Consider the following 27,776-nt stretch of genomic DNA (forward strand, 5'->3'; position numbering starts at 1 on the left):
TAAAATACCATTGGTGAAACTTTATCAAGTGTTATTATTATTTTTTCTTTTATCCCCTCCCTCATGCACAGTAAATCCTGTCTGAATAATTTAATCATTCTGGAACATTAAAACAGTCTTGGGCTTTAAGGATAACTAAAGAGTTTCTGCACTATAATGAGGCTCTTGGAAATGCTGTGCCACAAATTATATGTGGGAGAGAATGTGGCCTTATTTAGACTTCCAAGCTAGCTTTCATTTTCATCCAGAGAATGATTTTGATAAGAAGCTGTTATTTGGTATGGCTAGAGTAGTAAGTGAGCTGCCCTTAACCTCATGACTGTAGGAAGGAGGGACAGAGGGACCACTCACTACTCTATAAGTCTGTGGATGGAATTAAGTTTCTCTAAAACACATCTATGGGCAGGGAACAGCTTGCATATGTGGAAATAGAATCTGAATTAAAATGGAAAATATTAACATAAAAGCAAGTGTAGGGATGACCAGTGTAGACCACAACACAAAGTGGGCAAACCTATTGAAATAAACATGCTGATGACTGTATTGGAGTTCTTCATAGAAAAGATACAAGAAACATCATGGATAATAGTTTCAAATGAAAGAAAATATACTGGGATTCATAAACACAAGTGCAATATGGAAGAAATATGACTCAATCTTTCTATCAAAACTGAACATTGATTAGTATCTTCCTAAATGATGGGCTCTACTTTTTAATGATTTTTTAATTTATTCCTGCAGCTCCACACAGAAGCTAAGATCAATTTCCTATAAAACAATTAAAATAACAGATTTTAACTCCAGCCTTATGAGATTTGGTGCATTAGCTACAAGGCTACTATGTTTTGACTGAACTAAGCATGGCAGTGGACATCAGAAAGGTTCTAGAACTTCTTTATCTAAAGGGCTTTTTTGCATTTGTTTATTTTTAATAGAAGAGAACCTATAGTCCCAGAGCTGGAATTGGAGCATTTGGGAGGTGAATTTTAGTACACTTACCTTTTTTTCTTTCTTTTCCTTTTCCTTTCCTTTCCTTTCCTTTCCTTTCCTTTCCTTTCCTTTCCTTTCCTTTCCTTTCCTTTCCTTTCCTTTCCTTTCCTTTCCTTTCCTTTCCTTTCCTTTCCTTTCCCTTTCCCTTTCCCTTTCCCTTTCCTTTTCCTTTCCCTTTCCTTTTCTTCTTTTTCTTTCTTTCTTTCTTTCTTTCTTTCTTTCTTTCTTTCTTTCTTTCTTTCTTTCTTTCTTTCTTTCTTCCTTTCTCTCTTTCTTTCTTTACATTTCCAATACACTGATATTCCAAACTCTTTGACCTTGCTTTGCAAAAATATAGTAAAAAATTTTTCTACCTTTATTTAACAACCATTCTGAATAAGGGCAGCAAATATTTAAATAAGAGGTGGTGATTTGATGGATTTTTATAAGGAAAATCTATATTATTTCTAAAGTCATATTTTTGAAATTATAAGAACTTAAAACTTAGATTTTTAAAAGATATCTTTGGAAGCACAGTTTTTTTTAAAGTTTAGATTCTAGCAAATTTATAGAGGGCTACTAGCTTCTCATAGCTGAAATCACGTACTTGTTATAACCTATGCTTTCTGCTTTTGACTATGTTACTGTTGGAATATTTTCTGATAACATCTATGAGAGCAGGAATGGATGTTGTAATAAAATGGAGTCTTCTCAGTCTGATTGATTTTGCACTTTTCAATCCATTTCAGTTATCAGAAAGTATTTAAAATTTTCCTCCTGCTATTTGGAAATAATGTAATGGTCTAAAAGATTGCCTGCCTTCTGAGACAGTTTCTCTCTTGTCAAGGTAGAAACAGTATATTTACTAAACTACCTTTAACTTTGGAGTGAATATTGTAATCCATTTCTTTCTTTGTTTGCCGGCCTGTAACTATAGGAAGCACCAAACATGGCATGTGTCAATATAATCTAGCAGATCTGTAGACCATGGCTAGGATGTTCTAAAATAGGAGATTCCAGAATGAAATTAAAATAATTTTTTTAGTGCTTAGAACTCACCAATATTTTACTTTAGTATGAATTTGCATAATGATGATTCTTATATTGCCTAATGAAGTTCCTTAACCATTACCATAAAGCTAACAGAACAAATAAATGTATTTTTAACACTACACTGTAGGCAAATATCCCTCCCTGTGATATGAGGAAGATGTAAGATACTAAGATACACATTTGTATTCACTCTTTGGAGAAAAAAGTATCCACCAAAATTTTCTAGAAGAGGGTGTAAATTAAATACATTTCTTAAACTAATAAATATGGTCAATGACTTGCAGTGATTTGACATAATGAACTAAATGAATATAATTAACTATGATGACAAAGTAAATTGAACCACGATAGCTATTTAGAGAATACTAGCCATTTGAGCAGGAGACCATTTGCTTTTGTACATTTATGGATTGTACAGAACAAGCTTTAAAAGGTAAAATGTATAATTTGTATAATTATAATTTGTATAATTATATAGTTAGAAGGACTGCAGGCCCAATTAACTCATTTTAATATAGAATTTCAGGTGCTACTTGATAAAATGGCTTTTCTGGCACCTGGATATCTTTTTAGGCATGCCTTGGGGACCCCATAGTGTAAATAAAATTATATTGATATGCTTAAGTCTATGAGATTTGGACTTGGTCCTGGAGTGAACATTGTATTTAAATACATAGGTAAAAGGCAGGGTGGAAGCAGTTAGAAAGGTCACAGTTGGGTAAGGAAAGAAAAGTCTAAGGAACCTGTGGGAACTTTTTTAGTAATCCAAGTTGGATAAGATAGTTTTATGGGCAACATATGGTAATGGGGAAGATATTTTTAAAAAGAAAGAAAGAAGAATTATTTCTTCTAGTCCTAACTAGGTTTAGGAAATAAAAGTCTTAGCACCTTGAGTCTGGATGCTTACAAGGCAGATTCTAATATATGAAAAGGAAGTCAGGAAGATGCTGAGAAAAGCAGAAGAGAATAGGATACCAAAAGAGATCCAGGTTGATGTTAGGCATTGAAAAATAATTAGATCTCCAGGTAAGAAAATTTTGCTATCCCAACAGTTCTCATAGTGTAATCTGGGATTCGTAAGATCTTTTCAGAATGTATGGAGATCAAAACAATTTTCATAATACTATTAAGACATGATTTTTCTTTTTCTCTGCATTGGCATTTCCTTTGCTAATGTAAACACAGTGGTAAGCAAAACTGTTGGAGCTTTAGCTAATTAAGCTAGTGACACCAACTTATACTCATAGTTACTGCATTCTTCACATCTACAGACTTGCAGGGAAAAGAGTCCACTTTCATCTTAAAAAGTCCTGATGAAGCACTAAAAATTATTTATTTTATTATACATCAGCCCTGAATTATATATATATCTTTCACATTTTGTGTGATGCCATAATACATAAAGCACATCTTCTGCATTCTAAAGTATAATGTCTCTCTTGATGAAAGGCACACAAGTGTGTATTTAAATTGCAAGCTCAACTAGCCACTCTTTCTTGAACACATTTTTTTTTTTTTTTTTTAGTGAAAAACATGATTGACAAATTATGATGATTCAGACGTGGGGAGACATCTCAGAGTAGACTAAAATGAACCTGCCACTTCAAGAAAAACAATTTTTAATCTGAACCCTTCAGTTATCTCTCTCTGCCCACCTTATAGTGTTTGTTGCCAGTGATTACATTTGAGATTTCAAGAGAAAATTGGAATTATAGAAAACTTAAGGAGATCACCATAAACTTGAAAGGTTCCTAATTACATACAGAAATGATTAACTCTGTCAGCATTGAGAAAATGTGCATAATGTATGAACCAATATTTTCAAATGTTAATACCTGAATTACAAAATCACGCATGGGTAACAGAACCATTCATAGTAAAATATAAACCAGTGGAAAATTGCAACTGACCACGAAGAAAAATTACTTGTCAAGTTTTGGTGTAATAGCAAAGAGGAATATTAACAATTATCTGAAAAGATGGTTAAATATACCTTCTTTTGCCAACTGTGTATCTTTGGGAAGCTGGATTTTTTTCCTTTTTAAAATTATTTTTTATTTGATAGAGAGAGAGTGTGTGTGCACCGGAGAGAGAGTATGAGCAGGGGAGAAGGACAGAGGGAGAGGGGCAGAGAGAGAGGGAGAAGCAGGCTCCCTGTGGGGATTCTGATGCGGGACTCAATCCCAGGACCCTGGGATCACAACCTGAGCCAAAGGCAGATGCTCTACCAACTGAGCCGTCCAAGTGTCCCAGATTTTTTATATATATTTGACTGAGACAACATATTGTAATGAATTAAATCCAGAAGTAGATATGAGACTCTAGCTCTTTTTGATTAAGCCAGATATTAATAAAACTTACAATAATGTAACATCATGCCACTCTTTATACTATTTGTTTTGGAAATTATGCATTTTTAACAAAATATGTAATTTATTCTAATGTAATAAGTTTGTTATAGTTATTTTTTAAGTGGACTGAATAAATATTTTAATTAGTTGTCAATTTTTATTAAAAAATATATACATCTATAAATGTAACCCTCCAAGACATCTTCAGGTTTCTCAGTAACTTTTTTTTAAAATTTTTTATTTATTTATGATAGTCACACACACAGAGAGAGAGAGGCAGAGACATAGGCAGAGGGAGAAGCAGGCTCCATGCACTGGGAGCCTGATGTGGGATTCAATCCCTGGTCTCCAGGATCACACCATGGGCCAAAGGCAGGCGCTAAACCGCTCTGCCACTCAGGGATCCCTCTCAGTAACTTTTAAGAATGTAAAGGATCCTGAGACCAAAAACTTTGGGAATCACTGAGTAACATATGTACATTTGGGGATCATTAGCTTGGAAGTTTCATTTAATATTGTAGAAGTGGTGTTATATTTTTATGGAACAAATACTGGGGCTTTGAAAAAAAAACTGGCCTAGGATTTAGAGGAATGAGTGAAAGAAAAAAAAAATGTCTCCCATAGAGGTTGTAAGGGAATCAATCCCAGAAGTTTATATGACTGAAGTGCCCAGGAGACTGCAGGTCCTAGAAAGAAGGCAGTGCATTTGGTTAGGTAGAGGTCTGTACAGACCTTGGGCTATTTCAGTGGCTCAGTGCAACCTTTAACGTGAACTGTTCAGTTATGTCTCTCTGTTCCCCACCCCCCCAAATTTTCCATTGTTCTCTGATGGAATTTACAGACCATCACAACAAAATTCCCTATATCCTCAACCTTTATCTCTGAGTGGAATTTGACCTTCTTGTCCTAATTGAACCTTAGTATATCTTCCCTTAGAGTCTCTTCAAATACAGACTGTTTTATGGAGGGTTAGAGGTAAGGTGCAAGAGTGTTTATTTCCTTCTCCACATGTACTTAGGAATAAAGATCTTATATGGTATCTTTTTTTTTCCCCAGATATTAGGATGGATTTTTCCAGTTAATAATTATAAATATTGGAAAATCCTCAGCTGTTTGGACTCCATACAACACATGTAGGGATTTCTTCTCATTTATTTTCTCTATGTTAATGATACCGGTTAGTTTCCTGAAAAAAGGGAATAATTATAATGGCTATTTTGATTATAATGTAATGGCCCAATGTACTAAAGTAACAGTAAAATATATATATATATATATATAATATAATATAAATATAAATATAAAATAAAAAAATATATAGTTTTGTTTTATTTTTGGATTAAATATATACCAAATGGCCCTTTTTAAAGCTTATTTTATATAGTCTTTTAGCCTTTTTAAAAAGCTCCCATATCCTAATAGTTCAGAACCTAGACTCTGGAGCCAGATAGCTTGGATTCAGATCCAGGCTCTGCCATTTTCTATGTAAATATAGAAAGTCTATTACTTGAGCAAACTTTAGGAAATCACTTACATTTTCAGTACCTAAGCTTGATTATCTTTAAAATGAGAATGTTAATAATAATTATTTATACTACATTATTATTATATTCAGTATATAATTATGTTCACCAGACTCACTACCTGCTAGTGTTCCATACTGTCATTTATCAGACTTCTGATATTTATTATAACTCTAGTTATTTATTATTTATTTAATTGTTATTATATTAAGATTACCTATACCATGGGTTGGGGAACCAAGTGAATTAATTTACCAAAAGAATTTTTTTTTTAGATAAGGAAGGGAGAGGGGCAGAGAGAGAATCTTAAGCATGCTCCACACCCAGCATGGAGCCCAACATGGAGCTCGATTTCACAACCCTGAGATCATGATCTGAGTGGAAATCAAGAGTCAGAGCTCAATTGACTGAGCCACCCAGTGCCCCACCAAAATAATTTAATAAAGTATCTAGCTTATGGCAAGTACATGGCAGAAGTGAAATTACTGGTTGTAGGATTCTTTAACGTATTTTGAGCACTTTCCACCTGCAGGCATTAGGACAGTATGTGCATGCACAAATTAATTTAATTATCACAACCACCATTAAAGAAAGTGTTCTACCTGTTTTGTGATGAGAATAAATGGAGTGTGGGCAAGTTAGAAAATTTATAGTTATTTCACTGGAGTGGATTTGAACCTAGGCCTATCAGAATGTAATTAAGGCTTCTGATGAGCCAACAGTTGGGTGGTTTAAAGATGAACAGGACATGATTCCCATCTCAGAGGACCTCTGATCCTATAGGAAAGGGAGGAGGTTACAGTCATTCTGAAAACATCTTTCCAGTGCAGGATGTAAACACAGGGGAAGAGATCACTAGGCATCATCGTGTACTTTATTTCATTTGAATTTCAGAGATATTCTGTCCCACTGTCAGAACTGACACTATGATACCTATTTTGTTAAAGATAAAATTGATGTTTAGGAAAGTTAAATGGCTCATATGATTGGTTTATGGAAGAGCCTGGACCAGAATCTTTGTCTCCTGAGTTTGCTAGTCAAGTGTAGACATTTGTTGTCTTTTATGATCAGTATGATAGTAGATTGAATACTGGCCTCTGGAGATAATAGGGACTGACTCCTGCATCTGTAAATCTGGGGGGGTGGGGGAAGGTATTTGCAGATGTGATTAAATTAAGGATCCTGAGATGGAGAGATTATCCTAGATTATTTGGCTGGACCCTAAAAGCTACCACATAAATCCTTAAAAGAGAGAGAAAGAGATTTGAGACACACACAGGAAAGACAATATGACTATGATGGGTTTACATACCCACAAGCCACAAAATGCCAACAGCCAGGAGAAGCTGGAAGAGGCAGAGAAGAGATTCTCTCCTAGAGTTTCTGGAGAGAGCCCAGGCTAGCCTATGGTGACTTCAGCCCGGTGGTTCTGACTTTTCCTTTTGACATCTAGAATGATGAGAGAATAAATTTCTATTGTTTTAAGCTTCCAATTTTGTGGTAATTCACTACAACCATAATAGGCAACTACTGCATGCATCTGTGGTTGGGGGAAATGTGTTCCTTTTTTTTAAAAATAAAAAATTTATTTTTTATTGGTGCTCGATTTGCCAACATACAGAATAACACCCAGTGCTCATCCCGTCAAGTGCCCCCCTCAGTGCCTGCCACCCAGTCACCCCCACCCCCCCGCCCTCCTCCCCTTCCACCACCCCTAGTTTGTTTCCCAGAGTTAGGAGTCTTTATGTTCTGTTTCCCTTTCTGATATTTCCTACCCATTTCTTCTCTTTTCCCTTCTATTCCCTTTCACTATTATTTATATTCCCCAAACGAATGAGAACATATAATGTTTGTCCTTCTCCGATTGACTCATTTCACTCAGCATAATACCTTCCAGTTCCATCCACGTTGAAGCAAATGGTGGGTATTTGTCATTTCTAATGGCTGAGTAATATTCCATTGTATACATAAACCACATCTTCTTTATCCATTCATCTTTCGATGGACACTGAGGCTCCTTCCACAGTTTGGCTATTGTGGACATTGCTGCTATAAACATCGGGGTGCAGGTTTCCCGGCATTTCATTGCATCTGCATCTTTGGGGTAAATCCCCAGCAGTGCAATTGCTGGATCGTAGGGCAGGTCTAATTTTAACTCTTTGAGAAACCTCCACACAGTTTTCCACATTGGCTGCACCATTTCCAGATTGGCTGCACCATTTCACATTCCCACCAGCAGTGTAAGAGGGTTCCCTTTTCTCCGCATCCTCTCCAACATTTGTGGTTTCCTGCCTTGTTAATTTTCCCCATTCTCACTGTGAGGTGTGAGGTGGTATCTCATTGTGGTTTTGATTTGTATTTCCCTGATGGCAAGTGATGCAGAGCATTTTCTCATGTGCGTGTTGGCCAGACACATAGATCAATGGAACAGAATAGAGAATCCAGAAGTGGACCCTCAACTTTATGGTCAACTAATACTCGATAAAGGAGGAAGGACTATCCACTGGAAGAAAGACAGTCTCTTCAATAAATGGTGCTGGGAAAATTGGACATCCACATGCAGAAGAATGAAACTAGACCACTCTCTTTCACCATACACAAAGATAAACTCAAAATGGATGAAAGATCTAAATGTGAGACAAGATTCCATCAAAATCCTAGAGGAGAACACAAGCAACGCCCTTTTTGAACTCGGCCATGGTAACTTCTTGCAAGATACATCCACGAAGGCAAAAGAAACAAAAGCAAAAATGAACTATTGGGACTTCATCAAGATAAGAAGCTTTTGCACAGCAAAGGATACAGTCAACAAAACTAAAAGACAACCTACAGAATGGGAGAAGATATTTGCAAATGACGTAACAGGGAAATGTGTTCCTTGATCCACATTGTTGTTTCTGTTTCCTTAAGAAAATCCCCTTAAACATGCCTGCTGGAAGACTCACCACACATTGGTACTTCAGACTGTCCTTCATCAGACTTCTGGCCATCTTCCTTTATCAACTCAAGATTTTGTTACCTGGATCACTCTCTTTCTCTTTACTTCTCTTGCTTCATCCTTGGCAATTTTACCATTCACTTGTCTAGCCACTATTTTTATATCTACATGTACCTTAGATAACATTCTTTTGCTTATTCAAGGGATTTTCTCCAACAGTTCCTGCTCAGTCAATATTTATTTGTTAGTCAAATTGCTCCTATCAGCATATGAACATCCAATAAATTCTCTTTCCTCATAAAACAAGGAGCAAGGATTTTTTAGACAGTTGTCTATATATTACCTCAATTCCTGTTATCTTTTGTGCTCACATTCTGCTGAGGTAGTTCTTGTCAAGGTCAGTAAGAGCTTCCCATGGTCAGTTGTTACCGATCATCTCAGTTGACCTCTTAATAGCATTTGATGTGATGGATTACTTCCTTCTACTTGAAACATCTTCCCTTGGTTTCTGGCACAGACCACTCTCCTGATTTCTTTTTTACTTCGCTGGCTTTTATTCTCTTTCTTCTTGCTGGCTGCGCTTCTTTTCCTTCATTTCTGCACTCTTCCCTATCTTCCTTCCAAGGTTATTTCATCCAGTTACATGATTTTACTCTCCTTGCCCATCAATCTCAGGTCTGCATCACTGGGCTCCACTTTCTTCCTGAGACAAATATTATTTTTTCTAACTCTGTACTTATAAACTTTATTTGAATTTCTAATTGGTATTTCAATCTTAGCATGTCCAAAATAGAACTTTGAGTTTCCAACTCACACCACACACAAACATGGTGCCTCCCTAGACTTGGCTATCTCAGTGAATTGGCACTACTGCATATCCAACTGTTGAGGCATAGACTTCAACTGTAGCCATCGTTTACCCATTTCCCCTGCATCTCCCTCCTACCACAGCAAGTCCTTTGGATACCATTTAATACATGTGCCCCAATGTGATTACTTTTTACAACTTACTCCATTACCACCACAGTCTAGCCCATAGCATCTGGCACCCATACTGTTACCATAGCTTATGAACTCAGCTCCTTGTTTTCTCTCTTGTTCCAACAGTCCATTTTCTACACAGCAGCATCATGATCTTTTGCTATACAAACCAGATCATGTTTCTCCATGTATAAAATTCCCCAGTAGCTTCTCATTCAACGTATAAAATACGAACTCCTACCCATGATTTGTGAGGCTGTTCTGATTTCTTTGGTCTTTCTCCCTTCCTCTCACTGTTCTTCAAAACATTGACTTTCCTCAGACTTTTTAGTCAGCAAGCTTCTTCACACCTCAGAACCTCACATTCCACTTCCTATGAACTGGCTAACCACACCCCATCTGATCATGGCTGGACTTTTTCATCATGGAGGTCCCTACTCAGCCTTGGTGGAGGCTTTCCTGCTCACATGATCTCAAGTGGTCCATACATAGAAAATCAACCTGCCATAACCAGTTTACCAAAATAATTTTTAATGTGTCAAAAAACCAAACATTATATATAGTTTGAATAGTTTGGGTACAGTTGGTAAATTCAGGAAGTTTGCTTTTGGGAATAGATTAGTCAGGGAGTTTACTTTTGATTGTATGATAATGAGTTGGTTGTGGACAACTTGACCTATAGCCCTCCAAAACAGTTCTCTTATCACTTTCTACCCTTTAATCTTTTCTTCTATAGTACTTACTTAATACAATAATGAATCATATTTATGTGTCTGCTATTATACTTTCCTATCCTTTAGATTCTAAGCCTCATGAGGGTAGAAACTTGTATGACTTGTTCAGCTTTAGCATTGAGATTCTACAGCAGGTGCTCAAAAATAATGATTTAATGAATGAATGCATTAATGAGTGACAAAAAACAACAGTTGGATTTGAATGCATTGAAGAAGGAATGGCCATTATGTCACTCTAAGCTGAAAATATAGAATATTCTTATTTTCTTTCTATCAAAAAGAGAAAATGAGATTATGAAGTAAAATGACATAAAGATTTTTGTTTACGTAAAGGAGACCAATGTGTTAGAGTATGAAATTAAGCAAAAAAACAAAACAAAACAAAATAACAAACAAACAAAAAAAACAGTAAAGGATACTGATTTTTAAAAAGTATATATAAAAATAGAAGATGATGTAAATAAGAGGGTCCCTGGGTGGCTCAGCAGTTTAGCGCCTGCCTTCGGCCCAGGGCGTGATCCTGGAGTCCCAGGATCGAGTCCCACATCAGGCTCCCTACATGGAGCCTGCTTCTCCCTCTGCTTGTGTCTCTGCCTCTCTCTCTCTCTCTCTCTCTCTGTGTGTCTCTCATGAATAAATAAAATAAAATCTTAAAAAAAAGATGATAAAAATCAATGAATGAAAACTTTTATATGGCAGTTTTGTATTTCTAGATTATATTTCTGAGCTTATTTATTTATTTTTAAATATTTAATTTATTAGAGAGAGGGAGAGAGAGAGAAGAGAGAGAGAGAGAGAGAGACACCGAGAGCACAAGCAGGACACAGGGAGAAGGAAAAAGAGAATCCTAAGCAGACTCTGTGCTGAGCATAGAGTCCAACATGGGGCTCAATCTCATGACTCTGAGGTCATGACCTGAGCTGAAATCAAGAGTCAGATGCTTAACTGACTGAACCACCCAGGTGCCCCTGTTTTGGGGTTTATTTTAAATATTTTTAGATTTGATTTAAAATCTTCATCCCACAATAACTTATGAAACAATCTACAGTGAATTGTTTGGCATGTATTTTATGTGTGCATAATTGAGTTTAAATCCTTGTTAAAATCATAAACTGATATTCAGAACATAAATGTTTATACAATGATATTAGTAATAAATGAGAAGCACCATGATAACTGAATTAGTGGGGAGGGAAATGAGGAAAGAGTAAAGATGAGAAAGCATTTTTCCATGTGGGCTTGTCCAAGGAAACCAGATTAATGACCAATATGTTAATTTTTGGTGATACAGATTAATATCCACTTACTATTTATTTGTGTAGATGACTAATTTCTGAAGAATAATATTATAAATCATACTGGATAACATTTAAAAATGTCATTAAATTAATATTCTAGGAAACTTTTATTACGCATTTTACTCTATGCAAATGTTGAGGAAATATGCAAATATCAAAAGGATGAATTCAGGATAAACACTTCCAGACTGGAGAAATTGATAACTGCTTCTTTTACTTAAATATGTATATCTTCAGAGTGGCTGTGTCTTCTGCTAATTAAAGGGATTATTAAATGTGACTTATTAAAATTATTGTAAGGCATTTTTGTTTAATAAGAGAGGCAGAAGGAATACAGTTTATTGTAATATGTATGTGATTAAAACTGATTGAGAAATTGCTCTTAAAGTGATCTCTACCTATCTACTCATGGATCAATAAATCAATACAGTGGAAAAAGTAGATTCTGACATAAAGTAGCTCTGAACTAGCAGGGTAGTATGAAATTATCTGTGGTAGTAACAAAATTTGTGACTTGAGAATTAAAATGCACAAATGTGTAAATTTTCCATGAAAAGTTTTCTTCAACTCAGGTATACATTGTAATATCATCTGATTATCCACAGTTGATATGATTGATAGGATTTAATCTTTCTTCATCTATTTATTGCTATTTTTGAGAATATCTGGGGTCTTAAATTTTAAGGCACTTTAAACTTTGTATCTTAAAATGTTCATATATCAAAAATAATAAAAATATGAAAAGGGTTGTAAAATGTCTGTTCATGTCATGCAGGGGAGGTTATTATAACAGTTATTTCATGATCATTATATTTTGAAATCCTCTTTATCTTTAAAGAAATAAAAGCCCTATAAATATTGTTTTTCCCATTGTAAAAAGCTACCTGCATAAAAGTCTTCACTGATTTTGCAGTTTGTCAAATTTGATTTTAAATCAACATCACCGTGTTTTATCTCCACCAATTGTATTTAAGTTTAAATCTTTGGTTTAAGTGTCAGTAATCATTTGTATGTACTATAAAATGTCTTTAAAGGGAATGTAGGCTGAAAAAAGTTGATTTAAGTTTCTAGTCATAGGTGTTTTGTTATTAAATTTTCACAGAATGTTAATGATGGAATTTGAAGTGGGTACAGATCAACTTTATGTATTCCAACTTCACTTTCTACTTAATGAGATGGTGTGTAACTTAATTCTCTCATAAAGCTGGGAGAAATTATGCTTTTATTCAATCAGTAATTAGACTGCAGTGTCTTATTCAACCTACCACTCTTAGACATTAAAAGGAAAGTTGGAAGATGTCTTGATCTGATAGCACTGGAAAGAAGAGGTTATTCTCAAAGGAAAACAAAAAAAAATTATTTTTTTCCTAGTCTGTTTCTTAAATTCCTTAAGCAAGCTTGCAAATGTTTATTTTCAATATATGTTATGATTTTTGGCACATCAACAGAACACTATTATTTGTATGGCTTAGGTGAAGGACTTTTATTTCTTACTAAGACTTTGTATGAAAGGAACTATATGGTTTCTCTTTAATAATGAAGTAGATAAGATAAATTATTTAGCACCTAAACTACCTTGGATTTATAAATACTGATTTTATATGTGGATTATTTTTTTGTACAACAGCAAAATGTTTTGTTTATTTGACAATTCTTTTGATAGGTTTAAATTTTTATCAAAATCACAATATTAATTCCATAAAATGAATACACTCAACTCTGGAAAACATAGTAGGAGAAAAAAGTGATGAATTTGCAAATTCAGAGTTAGTACAAACAACTAATTTTAGGAAATTCAACTTCTGATTTTACTTACTTTTCTTTAAAAAAAATTAACATAATCATACAGTGGATTGGCTTCTAGATTGTTCCATTTCTGATATGTGTTTATATTAACATTTTATTTTAGTATCGAAAATTCACAAAAGTATATTTATCTTTAATCATTAAAGATTCAATAGTATAGAGAACAATTACTTACAGTTTTCATTATTTACAGGATTTAAGAAATATTTAGGATCACAAACATACGCATTCAAAAATACCAACACATGTTTAGGTAATTTAATTAACTAGATGTGTCAATATTATATTTAACACAGATTGAAAGAAAAATCTTTATATTGCAATAAGTTATTAGCATAGAAAAACTACTGCAGAATAAGTCCATTTTAATAAGCCATTTTGTGTTTAGATATTTAGGAAATAGAATGTTGATATTTGAACAGATGTAATCTCTTAATTTAAAGTTCAGCAAAAACAATACATTTAGAAAACTAAAATTTTAATTTTTACATTAGAGACAAGTTTAAAAATGTTACTGTACTGGATTCCTAACATTTTATATATTTTGTAGTTATTTTGTTTAAAATATCAGAGGAAAGCTAGTCTGAAATAAAAATAAAAATTATAAAAAAAATATAAATAAATAAAAATTATAAGTATTAAATACCTTCTTTTCATTATTGCTTTCACAGAATAAACTAATTTGCAAAACTTATTTGTTATAGAAGCTGAAAAGATAAATTCCATATATTCCTGAATCATTTTAAGTTACAAATTACTGGGACTAGAATTTATAAAAAAACACAATTTTTCACTTTAAAAAATTTGCATGTTTGAACATCACTTAGAGTTGGCAGAAATCAGATGGAACATTTGTATTTCCTGGGGTAGCATTCAACCTTTATTGTCCTGAGAATAGTATGGTAGATATCAGTCACACAAATACATCTATGGCACACACCTTAGAAAAACTGGTGGAATGTGTGTAAGTGTGCCTGTGGTATTGGTATCTTTAAATCTATCCTTATTTTATCTTTAAAAAAATTGCAAGCATTATTCTTTCTTTAAGATTTTATTTATTTATTCATGACAGACATAGAGAGAGAGAGAGAGAGAGAGGCAGAGACACAGGCAGAGGGAGAAGCAGGCTCCACGCAAGGAGCCCGACACAGTACTCTATCCCGGGACTCCAGGATCGCGCCCTGGGCCAAAGGCAGGCGCCAAACCGCTGAGCCACCCAGGGATCCCCTGCAAGCATTATTCTTTAACAATTACTGGCAAATAATCTCATTTGCAATTTACATCATAATTCTTGGCCACATGCAATTTACTGAGGGACATGAGGCTATATTAATGAGAAAAATATCAGCTTAGCAGTTTTATTTTAGTTCCAACTACAGGTCTAATTCCCTTTTCACACTCACTCCTGCGGGTTTCTAAAAGCAGAGTGTAGTGGCTGAGATTGCAGCTGTAGGATCAGTCTGTATGGTGTAATGCTTGTTGAACTGCTCTATAAAAACAGAGAGAACATTCTATAGATTACTGCAAGTGCGATTTTCAAAAATTGGCTGGGTTTAAAGAATCATGGAGGTTGCTGGTTAAATGTAGATTCATGAACTAAAACAGACCTACTGAGTTGCAAACCCCAGTGCAGAGACCTGGAAGTCTGAATTTTCCTCACCCAGCCTGGGCGACCAGATGATCTCACTTGGCAGAGCAGCTAATCTCACCTGAACCCTTCACTCACTCACATTCTTATTGTGTGTACAGTGAATAGCTTATATTCTAGTGAGCATTGGAGATGCAGAGATAACAAGAGCCCTGCCTCCTTAATAAGCTAGAGTGTGTAGTATTCTATGTTGCAATAGAGTGGCAACCATCTTTAAAAGCTGTTGTCTTTGATGATAGGGTAGAAGCAATTCTTTACCTCATGCTGCTATAATGGAATAATACTATATATATATATACACACACACACATATATATGTATATGTATATACACACACACACACAAATTTTATTTCTTATATAAAGAACAAAAATTTATTTCTCATAGTTCTGGAGGCTAGAAAGTGCAAGATCATAGTGCTGGTGAGAGCCTACTTCCTGGTCCACAGATGGTCATCTCACTGTGTCCTCACATAGCAGAAAGGGCAAACAAAGGAGCTCTCCAGAGTCTCTTTTTTAGAGGCACTAATCCCATTCATGAGGGCTTCACCCTCAGGAACTAATGACCTCTTGAAGGCCTCACTTCCAAGTCCCATCATGTCGGAGTTTAGATTTGAACATAATTTTAGGGGGAAAACAAACATTTAGTCTAGAGCAGGCACCTTGATATATCACACTAAAGGTTGAAACCCAACATTATGGTCTCAGAACAGAATCAGAATACATGATACTGTATTTTATCTGTCCATGCTTTTCATAAAGGTGTTTTGTTTGGTTTTGTTTGTTGTTGTTCCTATTTATTTGTTTTTAGGACACTATGGCATATTCATGACATGGTTCCACTTTGTTAGTAGCTCTCCCTGAACTTCTGCCTTTCATTATTTCATTTTATTCTACTGTTGTTCCATCTCCTTTTATAATATATTCAGTGGTCTGATTACTGAATTATTATGTGGTCTCTTACAACCTAATTAAAAATAACTATGAGATCGGGGTTTTGGGAGATAATTTTATTGATGTATTTTACAGTTAATTATATATTGATAACAGTCCAGCATCATTATTTATTATAATTAGGCTAATTATAAAATGTAATTCCTAGAATATCCAAGGCGTTCAACTCCTGCATACAGCTATCATTTTGAAATATAACTTTTGCTTGCTGATTACTACAACCTTTCTTAATTGGTGGATAAATTATTCTTTGTTTTTTATATGGAGAAATTTATTTGGAAACATCAGTATCCATTACCTAAATGAGAAGATAAAATGTCCCACAGTAAAGCTTTTGGGTGATAAGATGATAAGAACAACAGAACATAGTTCAGAAGATGGTCACACAATTATTTTCATCAACTAATACAACTCATGACTTTTCTACTAAGCAAAGTTTTCCAGTTAAGAGATTATTTAACCCTGAAATATTTCACTGTATTTTTAATTTGAACATGGTAGGGGGTCTGATGCTTGTCAGGCTTCCCTTTAAGTATTTAGCTTCTTTTTGCAGTGACTAGCATATAATCTACTAATGTTCATTTGGAAATAAAGAATGGAAAAAGTACCAAAGTACAATTAGATGACTCAAGCATCTAATGTCAGTCTTTTATCAACAATGAACCCATGGTTGGCAATTATCTTCTCAATGACACTTTTCTGTCACTGTTGGGTCATGGTGGATTGTGGAATTAAATAAGTAGGGAGCTACCATATCCTAATTTCTTTTTTATTTCTATACCTTCTAAAGATGTTTGACTCTAAGAAATACATCTTACATAACGTGTGTGTGTGTGTGTGTGTGTGTGTGTGTGTGTGTAATGCCCATTGTTGACCAGCCATTATCCTTGGGAAGCTAAAGTGAGTTGACTAGGCTGAGCATTTCCCACATGGATCCATAGGTTGGATAGGATGCATTAAGCTCATTTACTGTCTGGTGCAGGGAGATGCACATTTTTAACATGAATACTAAGCCTTTTCATGTTTGACCTCTGCTTTTGTTACAGAAACGCTTGAAACTCTCATCAGACAGGCAGAGAATTACACCAGTATACTCTTCTGCAACACCTACAGGAACATGGCCCTAGAGGCTACAGCTTCAGTTCAGGAGTTGTTCACTGATGTGGGGCTCTATTTATTTGGCGCAGACATTAATCCTGACGAATTTGTAAACAGATTCTTTGACAGCCTTTTCCCTCTAGTCTACAATCACCTCATTAACCCTGGTGTGACTGACAGTTCCCTGGAATACTCGGAATGCATCCGGATGGCCCGCCGGGATGTTAGACCATTTGGTAATATTCCCAAAAGAGTAATGGGGCAGATGGGGAGATCGCTGCTGCCGAGCCGCACGTTTCTGCAGGCGCTGAATCTGGGCATTGAAGTCATTAATACCACAGACCATCTGCACTTCTCCAAAGAGTGCAGCAAAGCCCTCCTGAGGATGCAGTACTGCCCTCACTGCCAGGGCCTGATTCTCAGTAAGCCTTGCATGGGCTACTGCCTCAATGTCGTGAGAGGCTGCTTGGCACACACGGCAGAGCTGAATCCACACTGGCACGCATACATCCGGTCACTGGAGGAGCTATCAGATGCTATGCACGGAACGTATGACATTGAACATGTGCTCCTGAACTTCCATGTGCTTGTGAATGATGCTGTAATGCAGGCTCACCTGGATGGACAGAAGTTATCAGAACAGGTAAGCAGCCGCTCCACATTTCCCCCGACTGATTGCTTGAACTCAGGGATTAGCCACATACATAAAGTTCCATTGATTATAAGCACCTCATTATGTACTTTAAAATAATGGCAGCTTAACAAGTTAACAACACATCAGGATATAGTGGGAGAATGCATGAGTTGCCATGTTTGAGTCAAGATATATTTTCCACATCTTACAATGACAGTTTGGTTAGCTAACTTTCTACTTTCTCCTCCCTGTAGAAACCTTCTCATAGGGTTAGTTCAGTGGGGTAGAGAGGACTCAGGTTTAAAATTGGGACCAGCATGGATTTGAATCTGCTCTCTGCCAGTAATTCTCAGATGCCTTGGATTCTTTGAGTCTTTTTCCTTATTGATAAAAAGAGAATAGTAACATCTAACTTTTGGAGTATTCTTTTTTAGTAATGTGTAACTTTTGGAGTATCCTTTTTTTTAGGAAGATACACAATATGTATGCAAACTATCTAGTATGATGCCTGTTACTCAAAAAATGAGTAGTTATTGATAGCATTTCAAAGGTGTTCAGCATTGGAATGGAAAATGCCAATTATAAATTCATTAAATGAAGACTTGATAGCTTAATGTTCAAAGGTGTTTCTTCAGAGACTCTCAGAATCTGTCATAGTAATGGTGTAATGATTTTTCAAAATGTGGTATATGCAACATCGTGGTGTTTTATTCCAAAAAGACTTTAGGAATTTTTTGAGACAAAATCATTAAGTAAAAGGGCACAAGAGTTCTCTATTTCTCCCATCTTCTGTAGAGTCATTTTCTTACTTATTCACAGGCTCCTGAGTAACATTCTCATATTCCATACAGTGAAGTAGTAGATGTTGCTGATGTTTACCCTAAATTATTTCTCCTGAAACAAAATTATATTCATTGGTGCTGAGAGAAAACATCTCCCCACGCACTCTCGGTGTGAATTTACTGAATTAATAAACATCCTAATCATTAGCCTTATAGTCTTAATTAATTTCTGGTAGATCCAATATCTACCAGATACCAATATCTACCATAAATATTTATGTCCAATCATCTCCTCCTTTTTCTTCCAAACTTCCAGAGTCTTTGCAGGGCCTGTGTGAGCCTATAAGTTACCCTTATGCAGATTAGACATGGTGCCCTCTTTAGGTGGATGCCTCACCATTGTATGGCTTGGTGGGTAGAGAGTGAGCTGTATTTCAACTCCTGCTTCCCAATTTATTCAGCTGGATGTCCTTATACAGTGAACAAGATTCCCAACCATATGCAATTGTCTGGATCTTTTTGCAATTTTGTTCCTTTCTGGAGATCGGATAAGCACCAGAACTTTGGAGAGGAATATAATGAGCCAGCTCAAAATGGGGTATAAAAGACATTTAAGGTTTCAAAATGTCTTAGGAGAAATGAACACTAAGATCCAGGAAACAACTATTAGTATTATTATATTGAGTGTCTATTTCAGAAGGCAAAACAGGCACAGGAGCTCTGAAACCAAGTCCAGATTTGATTATTAATTTGGGGTATGGCTTGTAACCTCCACAGGTTATATATTCCATATTCTATATTCTATATATTAGAGTTTTCTAATATATATAAGTAAATAGGTTTTTAAGATTCATTTTATTATGTATTTTGGAGAACTGGAGGGCCTTTTTGTATCTTTAAAATCTATCAAGTAGAAAATTATCTATTATTCCTATTACAAACACTAAACTAACACAGATTCATACTTAGATAAACATGTTTTCAAATCCTGAGTTTGCTAGTCATTTGTCATGTGGCCAGGGCAGCTATAAAAACCCTTCGATTCTGGGATCCCTGGGTGGCGCAGCGGTTTGGCGCCTGCCTTTGGCCCAGGGTGCGATCCTGGAGACCCGGGATCGAATCCCACGTCGGGCTCCCGGTGCATGGAGCCTGCTTCTCCCTCTGCCTGTGTCTCTGCCTCTCTCTCTCTCTCTCTCTGTGACTATCCTAAATAAATAAATAAAAATATTAAAAAAAAAAACCTTCGATTCTGTTTTGTCTTACGTAGATAAGGTAGAAATGGTTCATGTGGGAGAATGTCCATAAGGCTCTGACATTCATAGACACTAGTACTGGAAAGCTTGCTTTTTTACTTTACCAATCTTAAGGCCAGGAATAGGGGAACCTGCTTCAGGGAAGCAGGTTACTTAGTATCTCAAAGGATTAGAATCATCATCATACTCATGTCTTATAAATAAGATTTATTTATTTATTTATTTTAGACAGAGAGAGCAGGTGAGCAGAGAGAGGGGCAGAAGGAAAGAGAATCTCAAGCAGACTCCCTGCTGAGTGTGGAGCCTGATGTAGGGTTCAATCTCACAATCCAAGATCATGACCTGAGCCCAAACCAAGAGTTGGATTCTTAACTGACTGAGCCACCCAAATGCCACTGTAAATAAGTTTTAAACAAAACTTTTGTCATATGCAACTCTGTAATGATTTTATAAAGGATGTTATTTTCTTTGAGGCAAATTGTTTGATTTGATATAATCAATAGTCTTTTGAATATCTTGAGAAACATCAGTCATTACTAATAAGCTGTAGATTCTTTTCTAAATAAAACAACTGAGATTCTCTTTTAAGCTGATGGCAACAAAATAAGGAGATACTGACTTAAAATTCCTTGAACACTGACTCATTAATATTTATTTCTGCCAACTTCAAAGTGATTTATAAGCTGTTTATCAAGCTTCGATAACCAGTTCACACATCAATGAATTTCACAAATTCAAAATAAATTACTGGGGAGCCAGCAAATAATGACTTTTTCACATTCCCAAAGCAATCTCTGAGATCTAGGACTTCCAAGTCTAGTCCTTAGTAAATACATATTTTCACTTTAAGAAATCCATAGAGGTATCTGCTGTATCATATTTCTGTTGGATGAGTTTCAACTGGAAAGAAAAATGTTTCGGTTTCCCGAGAAAATTGTAAGTATCTTCTATTTAATAAGCCATTAGAGAAATAGAATCTAATTTACAATGGAGTATTTTCATTTTATAATTATTCTGGGAATTAAGACAATATTTAATTTAATAAAACATTAACAGAGAGTCAGCAAAGTGTAGATATTAAAAGCACCAGCTCTCCTGTCCGACTGGATTTCACATCTGTTCTACCACTTACTAGCTATGAGTTTGCACATTTGATTACTAATCTCTTTCTTTAGTTTCCTCTTTGGTGAAATGGGGCAATAATACCTCCATCATGGAGTTTTTGTAAGAAAAAAATGAGCTTTCACACTTTGATTAATGTCTTGTATATGGTGGATGTTTGAAACCTCCTAATTATTTGCACCTTGTATTATTTATTTCTGAATACTTTGTTGATTTCTCTATTTTAAATGCTGCTAAAGCAAACACACCTTTCCAAATGTGGTGTAGAGTTGACAAAAAAATTTCCTTAATCATCATTTAATGTAAGCAAATAATTGTAAAGATTTTTTTTGAGAATAAACCCTGGAATTTTCAGAAAACATTATACAACTTTATAATATTTTTAATATTAATGGTTATTAATTAATAATTAATACATATAGGAGATGATTTAATGATTTCTTGTTAGGAAATCATTTATTTATTTTGTAAATAACGATTTTTTTGCTAAGATGGTATTTAGCATATTATTTATGAATATAATTTAATATTTTAACTTATTCAAAGAACCTAGGATCTCTGTTAATTTCAGTGTTTCAACATCCCCTGAATGGAACAAGTACTACTAAGAAACCGAGCTGAACATTTATTCCATACAATTTTAGAAACAAAGTGGGGTTTTTTTTCGCTTTATTGGCATACAATTGACAAAAATCACATTTTTATTTAAGTATTTGGTAGAATTCACCAATGAAATTTAGTCCTGGGTTTTTCTTCATTGAGAGGGTTTTGTTTTGTTTTGTTTACTGATTCAATCTCTTTGCTCCTTATTGGTCTGTTCAGATTTTCTATTTTTTTCATGATTTATTTTTGGTAGGTTCTATGTTTCCAGGAATTATCCATTCATTCTAGGTTATACAATGTGTTGGCATAGAGTTGTTTTTGTTTTTTTTTTTAAGATTTTATTTATCTATTCATGAGAGACACACAGAGAGAGGCAGAGACATAGGCAGAGGGAGAAGCAGGCTCCCTATAGGGAGCCCGATGCCAGGCTTGATCCCAGGACCCCAGGGTCACCACTTGAGCCAAAGGCAGATATTCAACCACTGAGCCACCCAGGTGCCCTGGCATATAGTTGTTCTTAGCAGTCTCTTATGATCCTTTATATTTAAGTGGTGTTAATTGTAGTGTCTCCTCTTTCACTTAGAATTTTGAGTCTTCTCAATTTTTTTCCTTAGTCTAGGTACTTTTTTATCTTAAAAAAAACAGCTCTTAATTTCATCAATATTTTCGATTATTTTTCTAGTTTCCATTTCATTTATTTTTGCTTTAATTTTTGTTATCTCTTTCCTTCTTGTAACTTTGGGCTTCATTTATTTTTTTTCCCCCTAGTTAAAGTTAGGCCATTTATTTGTGACTTTTTTTGTCCTTGGTATAGGTGTTCATCACTATAAACTTCCCAGCTAGCACTGCTTTCACTGGATCTCATAAATTTTGGTATGCTCTGTTTTCACAACTGGGAGTTGGGGTTTTTCTCTGGATTGAATGGAGCTTTGCTGAGGATGGGATTTATGGCAAGTGTGCATTCCAGTCCTTCCTGCCCATTTCATTGTAGTGCTTTCTCATTCACTCAGTGTCTTCAGCTAGTTTTCTTTCAGAGGAAACTTCTCTATGGGTAGTTGTACATTTGGTGCATCTGTGCGAAGAGATAAATTCAGGAGCCTCCTACATTGCTATCTTGGGAATTACTAACACAAAACTTTTTTTTTAAGTCTGTAATGGGTTTAGAAACATAATTTCCAACAGTAAAAGTCCTAATTTGTATTTTTAAATAGATAATCAGTTTTTCATATCTCTTACCTATGCACTATTAGGAGAGATTCAGATGGTTGCATTCAAATTACTTTAGAATAGCTATTCACTTCAGTTTTAATACCTATCAAAATTGAGTTTAAGGTGAATTGTACACACTAGTGCACTCTAATTAAACTATGTTGTTGAGATAACTAATACCTTATCGCTTCCTCTCTACACATTCACATTTATCTGCATCTAAAAATGAAACATAATAAATTAATCTTGTGTTTTAAAGTATCTCAATGATATTCTATATAAATTGAAAAGGAAAATTAAAATAGTAGCCTGGATTACTTCTGGTAAGGCACTACTTTTGTTCTATTTTTTTATAATGTAATATACAGTTTCCTAAAAATCAGTGTCATAGGAATTTGTATGATAGGGATTGTAGGATAAATAAGCTTGAGGCAACACATTATTCTCTCAAGGATGCATGCTTGAAATGGTTTCCAGTGTAAGAATGGTGGGAAGAATGCACATTTCAAGGAGATGGGAGAGGGTTAGGAGCCTCCAGGTGCCTGGGTCCAGCTCACATGTCAACTGGCAGTCACACCCTCTCAGTGACAACTTCCCACAGTTCCACAATAAACAGAAAGCCAAGAAGACATTATATCTGAAGTAAACGTTTTTTTTTTTTAATGAACTTGCATTTATGTACATTTCTATGTTTGTCACCACAGAATAAAAGACTGTGACCAAGGGCTATAAATCAACTACCAATGGACAAATTTTTTGAATAATTGGGCAAAACTTCATTGAAAATACATTCATAATCTATTTAAAGATGTAATTTTAATATTTGCCTAATTTTTATTTATGTGGAGGGCTAATGTTTACCTTATGATTAGAATATTCTTCCAATGGACTTGTTCTTCTGAGAAGTAAAACTAGAGCTCCAAAGAGAAAAGGGAGAATCATAAGAATTAAACTAGTAATAATTGAAGAGGAAAGATACAAGCCTCTAGGGTAAAAGACATCTCAGAAAGAATCCAATCTAAGTGGGCCAAATGAAAGTAGAAAAATCCATAAGGAGCAGCCTGAGTGGCTCAGTGGTTTAGTGCCGCTTTCAGACCAGGGCCTGGTCCTGGAGACCCGGGATCGAGTCCCACATCAGGCTCCCAATATGGAGCCTGCTTCTCTCTCTGCCTGTGTCTCTGCCTCTCTCTCTCTCTCTCTCTCTATCTATCTATCTATCATCTATCTATCATCTATCTATCATCTATCTCTGTGTCTCTCATGAATAAATAAATAAAATCTAAAAAAAAGAAAAAAATCCATAAGCTAGTAAGAAAAAGATTTATTAGATCATGAGAGGCCATCCAATCCAAGTCATTATCTTATACGGAAGTCACTTCAAAACATTTTCACCTGCTTGATTCTGCACACTACGTAGTGATAGGGAGCTTGTGTAGCACAATGGTGGCAATATATGTAGCAATAATTAGTGGGTTCTCCTCCCAGAGGTAGGCGCATTGAGTTCTTTTCAGCTGTGGAATGAGACAAAAATTTTGTGACTAGAGGTAAGTCAAAGGTTCTATTTTCCGGTGATTTTCTACTCAAATAAACATAATATATTGAGATATTTCTATAACATGGTCAGCCTCTGCTGGTAAGCATTTTCTTCACATGCTTGATTAGAACCGAATCCTTCATGTTTTGGAGATTTCCCCCAAGCACTTGTGAATCATGGGGAGAAGGGAAGTCCAATTTGGCTCTTTGATAATGTATCCAGAGCTTGAAATGTTTTCCAGTAGTGAAGGCCAGTCATGACCCATGTACCTCATATGAGGTAAACCTAATTTTTTTTAAGGATAAGAAGCTTGCATAATTTAAAGATAGATATTTTCTAAGATTTTGAAATGTTGAAGATTAATTTGTGATGTTATGTTTCTGAGAAAGATTATAATATGAATTACTTGAGAGTAAGTACTGATGATAATGATTGCTTATTTCTATTTAATTTCCTGAGAAGGGAATAATTATTAAATATCTAAAAAAAAAATAAATAAATATCTTGTAAAGATCTGAACATCTAGAAAGGGAAATCTGGACAAAGATCTGGAACAGTGGCCCATCATGTTTGTGGATAGTGTTAGTTGTTTGAAAATTCTTCCTTATGGTGAATGAATAGTTAGTTGCATCCTAAATTGCCACACATGGTACTCTGGATTGTAATATTCTGAAGATAGGGACTAAGTCTTGGCCATCTTCAACTTCAGGTATTTGAAGGCTATTATTTTGCTTGCTTTCCTGACATCTTCTTTCCAGACTATTCACTCCTGTTTTATTCAGTTCTTTTATAGGCTTCCTTGTTAGATCACTATTTTAACTACACAACTCTGTCTAGCTCTTCTGGAGAACTTGCCGACTCAGGATAGAGTTAGCCAGACTGCAGGAGGCCTGGGGGTTGACAACTAGTGGATACTGTGCATGGATCTTTTCATACATTCCCTATCACAGCCAAGTGCCCCTCCATCCTCAGGGATCTGCCATCTGGAAGATTCCTGCTTATGGTCTCAGGCCTCTGCTAAATGCACTTTTTTGGAAAATAAGGACCTTTAATTTCTTCTTCAGTCAATTTTTGTGTCGTGTATGCATTTGCTTTGTTAAGTTATTGATGTTTCTCTGAAAAAGTACAGAGCTCTTACCTCGAGCTCTGTATCTTATCAGTAACATGAGCTTTTGTTTCCGGGACTATGAAGGTTTTAATAATACCCAGTGATTCTTTTTAATTTTTCTAGAGTATTTTTTAATTTTGCAAGTGTGCAGCTATACAGAAACATCACTAATGTTTTTGGCTGGTTTGGAGTGATTCTCTTCTACCTTAAATGGAGTAAGTGCTCTCTAAATTGGATGCTGCATAAAACTTTGTTTTCTTTTTCTTAATTAATTTCAAAAAGAATATGATATTTCTGTTGCGATTTTTGTCTCTCCCTTTCTACTTGGGTGTTTTCTGAAGGCAACAAAGCTTTCTTGGTTGGAGATTTTTCAAATCATTTTTAAGTGCATTGAGAATTCTGGCTTCTGCAGTTAATTTTGTGGGCATTTACTGCCTCATCTTCTTTGAGAGTTTGTAAACTGGTACCTAACTCAGTCACATAAATCAGCCATCCTTTGGCTTCACCAACTAAGAAGCTTCCACTTTCAGATTGCCTTCCTTAGATCCAATTTATGTTTGCATAGCCTGTGCTATCTTCCCCAAGAACAACAACCCAACTGCTTATCTCGAGCAAGTGTTCATATAGAGGCGTGATGTGACTCTTTCTTATTAAGGACTCGCTTCTGTAAGCAGAGTTTTATGAGATTATTTGTTTCTCTTTAGTAAATTTGCCCACTCTACGCTTCCATTTTTGTGATTCTTAGGAAAGCAACTTTTTGCTTCTCTGGAGATTAGAATTTACATCCAAAGGCATCATTAGTGTGGTCTGAAGCTTTTCTCCATTCTTTGGCTGGATTTTGAAGGCTGTTTTACTTGGAACTTGGTTGAATTTGCTTTGATGCTTCTTCTAAGGAGTTGACTTTGCTTATAATGTCAACCTTCATCTGAACTTGCAAACATTTAGATTTTTCTCTTTTCTATGCTTCCTGTAAGTTCCTGGTTTAGGCTCAAGTAAAGAGTTGTAGCTTTCTAGCTCTTTATTCATGGCATCCATGTTTACTATGTCTTCTATGTGTTTTAAAGTTTGCTTCCAGTATAGTTGATTTAAGATCTCCAAACTTTCTTACAACGTGGCAAAAACTCTCAAATAATTTGATATTTTTACTTTCAGGGGACAGATGTTCTGATGGCCGGGCCTTTGTTTCTCCTTGCATAGTAACAAAAGGTTTTGAAGACAAAAGAAAAAAAAAATCCCATTCTGACTGTAAAACAACCACTTCTCACAGTGTTCCTTGGAATGCTGAGCCTGGCTGTTCCCCTGGACATGGAGCCTCCAGGATTTACATTACACAGAGCATCCTTGCCATCAGTGGAAACTCCATAGACCCCAAAGCCACTGATGGCTCCCCTGAGGTTGTCATGACTCTGGCCACAACAGATCACACAGCCTTGCATAGAGAGTTCTGTCCAGAATGTCAGAGTGCCTAAAAACCAGGGCAGACCTCAGGGGAGGTGGTAGAAGTCACACACACACACACACACACACACACACACACACACACACAAAATCCTACCACCTACTGCGGCCCCTTAACCCACAGAGTGAATGGTCATATCACCTGGACCAGGGGGTATAGAACAGGCTCTGTAGGCCCAGGCGGATACTCAGAAGCTCTGAGTATCCTCTCAGGCCACCTGAGGCCTTCCTTGGCTCCACCAAAAGCTAAGCAGAGAAATGTCTTTCTATATCTGTAATTGCTCTTGTTTGGGAAGCTCCACAGTGGAGGGTAACATGTTCTCAACACTGGCCACTTCTTCCATGAACTTTTCATTTTGTGTCTGAGAACCTAATCCAGCTGATGATGATCACAGAAGACTGACTCTCAGGGCTCTCCTTGGTATGTTTCTCGCTGGCCTTGAATGTGTGTGGGGAAGGATGTGAGATGCAGTATGAGAGGCCCTGGGTTGGATCTCTACTCACTTCTCTGTTCTCACATTTAACAACTAAGGAAAAGCTAAAGGACTTTTCAAGGTCTTCTCATTTCCAGAATGTGCAATCTAACCATGGTGTCTTTTGCTCCACCACCATTTGTCTCCTCAGACTATGCCCATAGGGTCTGCATGGGCCAGAAGGCTGGGAGCTGACATCTGACCCTTCAGTAGTGTCTTTTGAGACAGGTAGAACCTCCCACTTTTGA

The 27,776-nt window shown here is 35.8% G+C and overlaps 1 protein-coding gene across 5 annotated transcripts in view; it reads left to right on the forward strand.

Annotated features, from left to right (window-relative positions):
* GPC5 (glypican 5) overlaps nucleotides 1-27,776 on the forward strand; it is a 1,341,373-nt gene that overhangs the window by 255,069 nt on the left and 1,058,528 nt on the right. For all 5 annotated transcript variants that reach the window (XR_003133900.3, XM_025441003.3, XM_025441004.3 and 2 more), the window contains exon 3: nucleotides 17,301-17,995. Coding sequence is in view for 4 of the 5 variants with exons in the window: in XM_025441003.3 (XP_025296788.3) it covers nucleotides 17,301-17,995 (695 nt within the window). In the remaining variant the exon portion in view is untranslated. The remainder of the gene's footprint in view (nucleotides 1-17,300; nucleotides 17,996-27,776) is intronic.

This window comes from Canis lupus, chromosome 22 (assembly GCF_003254725.2).
Source record: "Canis lupus dingo isolate Sandy chromosome 22, ASM325472v2, whole genome shotgun sequence".
In the NCBI taxonomy this organism is placed as follows: Eukaryota; Metazoa; Chordata; class Mammalia; order Carnivora; family Canidae; genus Canis; species Canis lupus.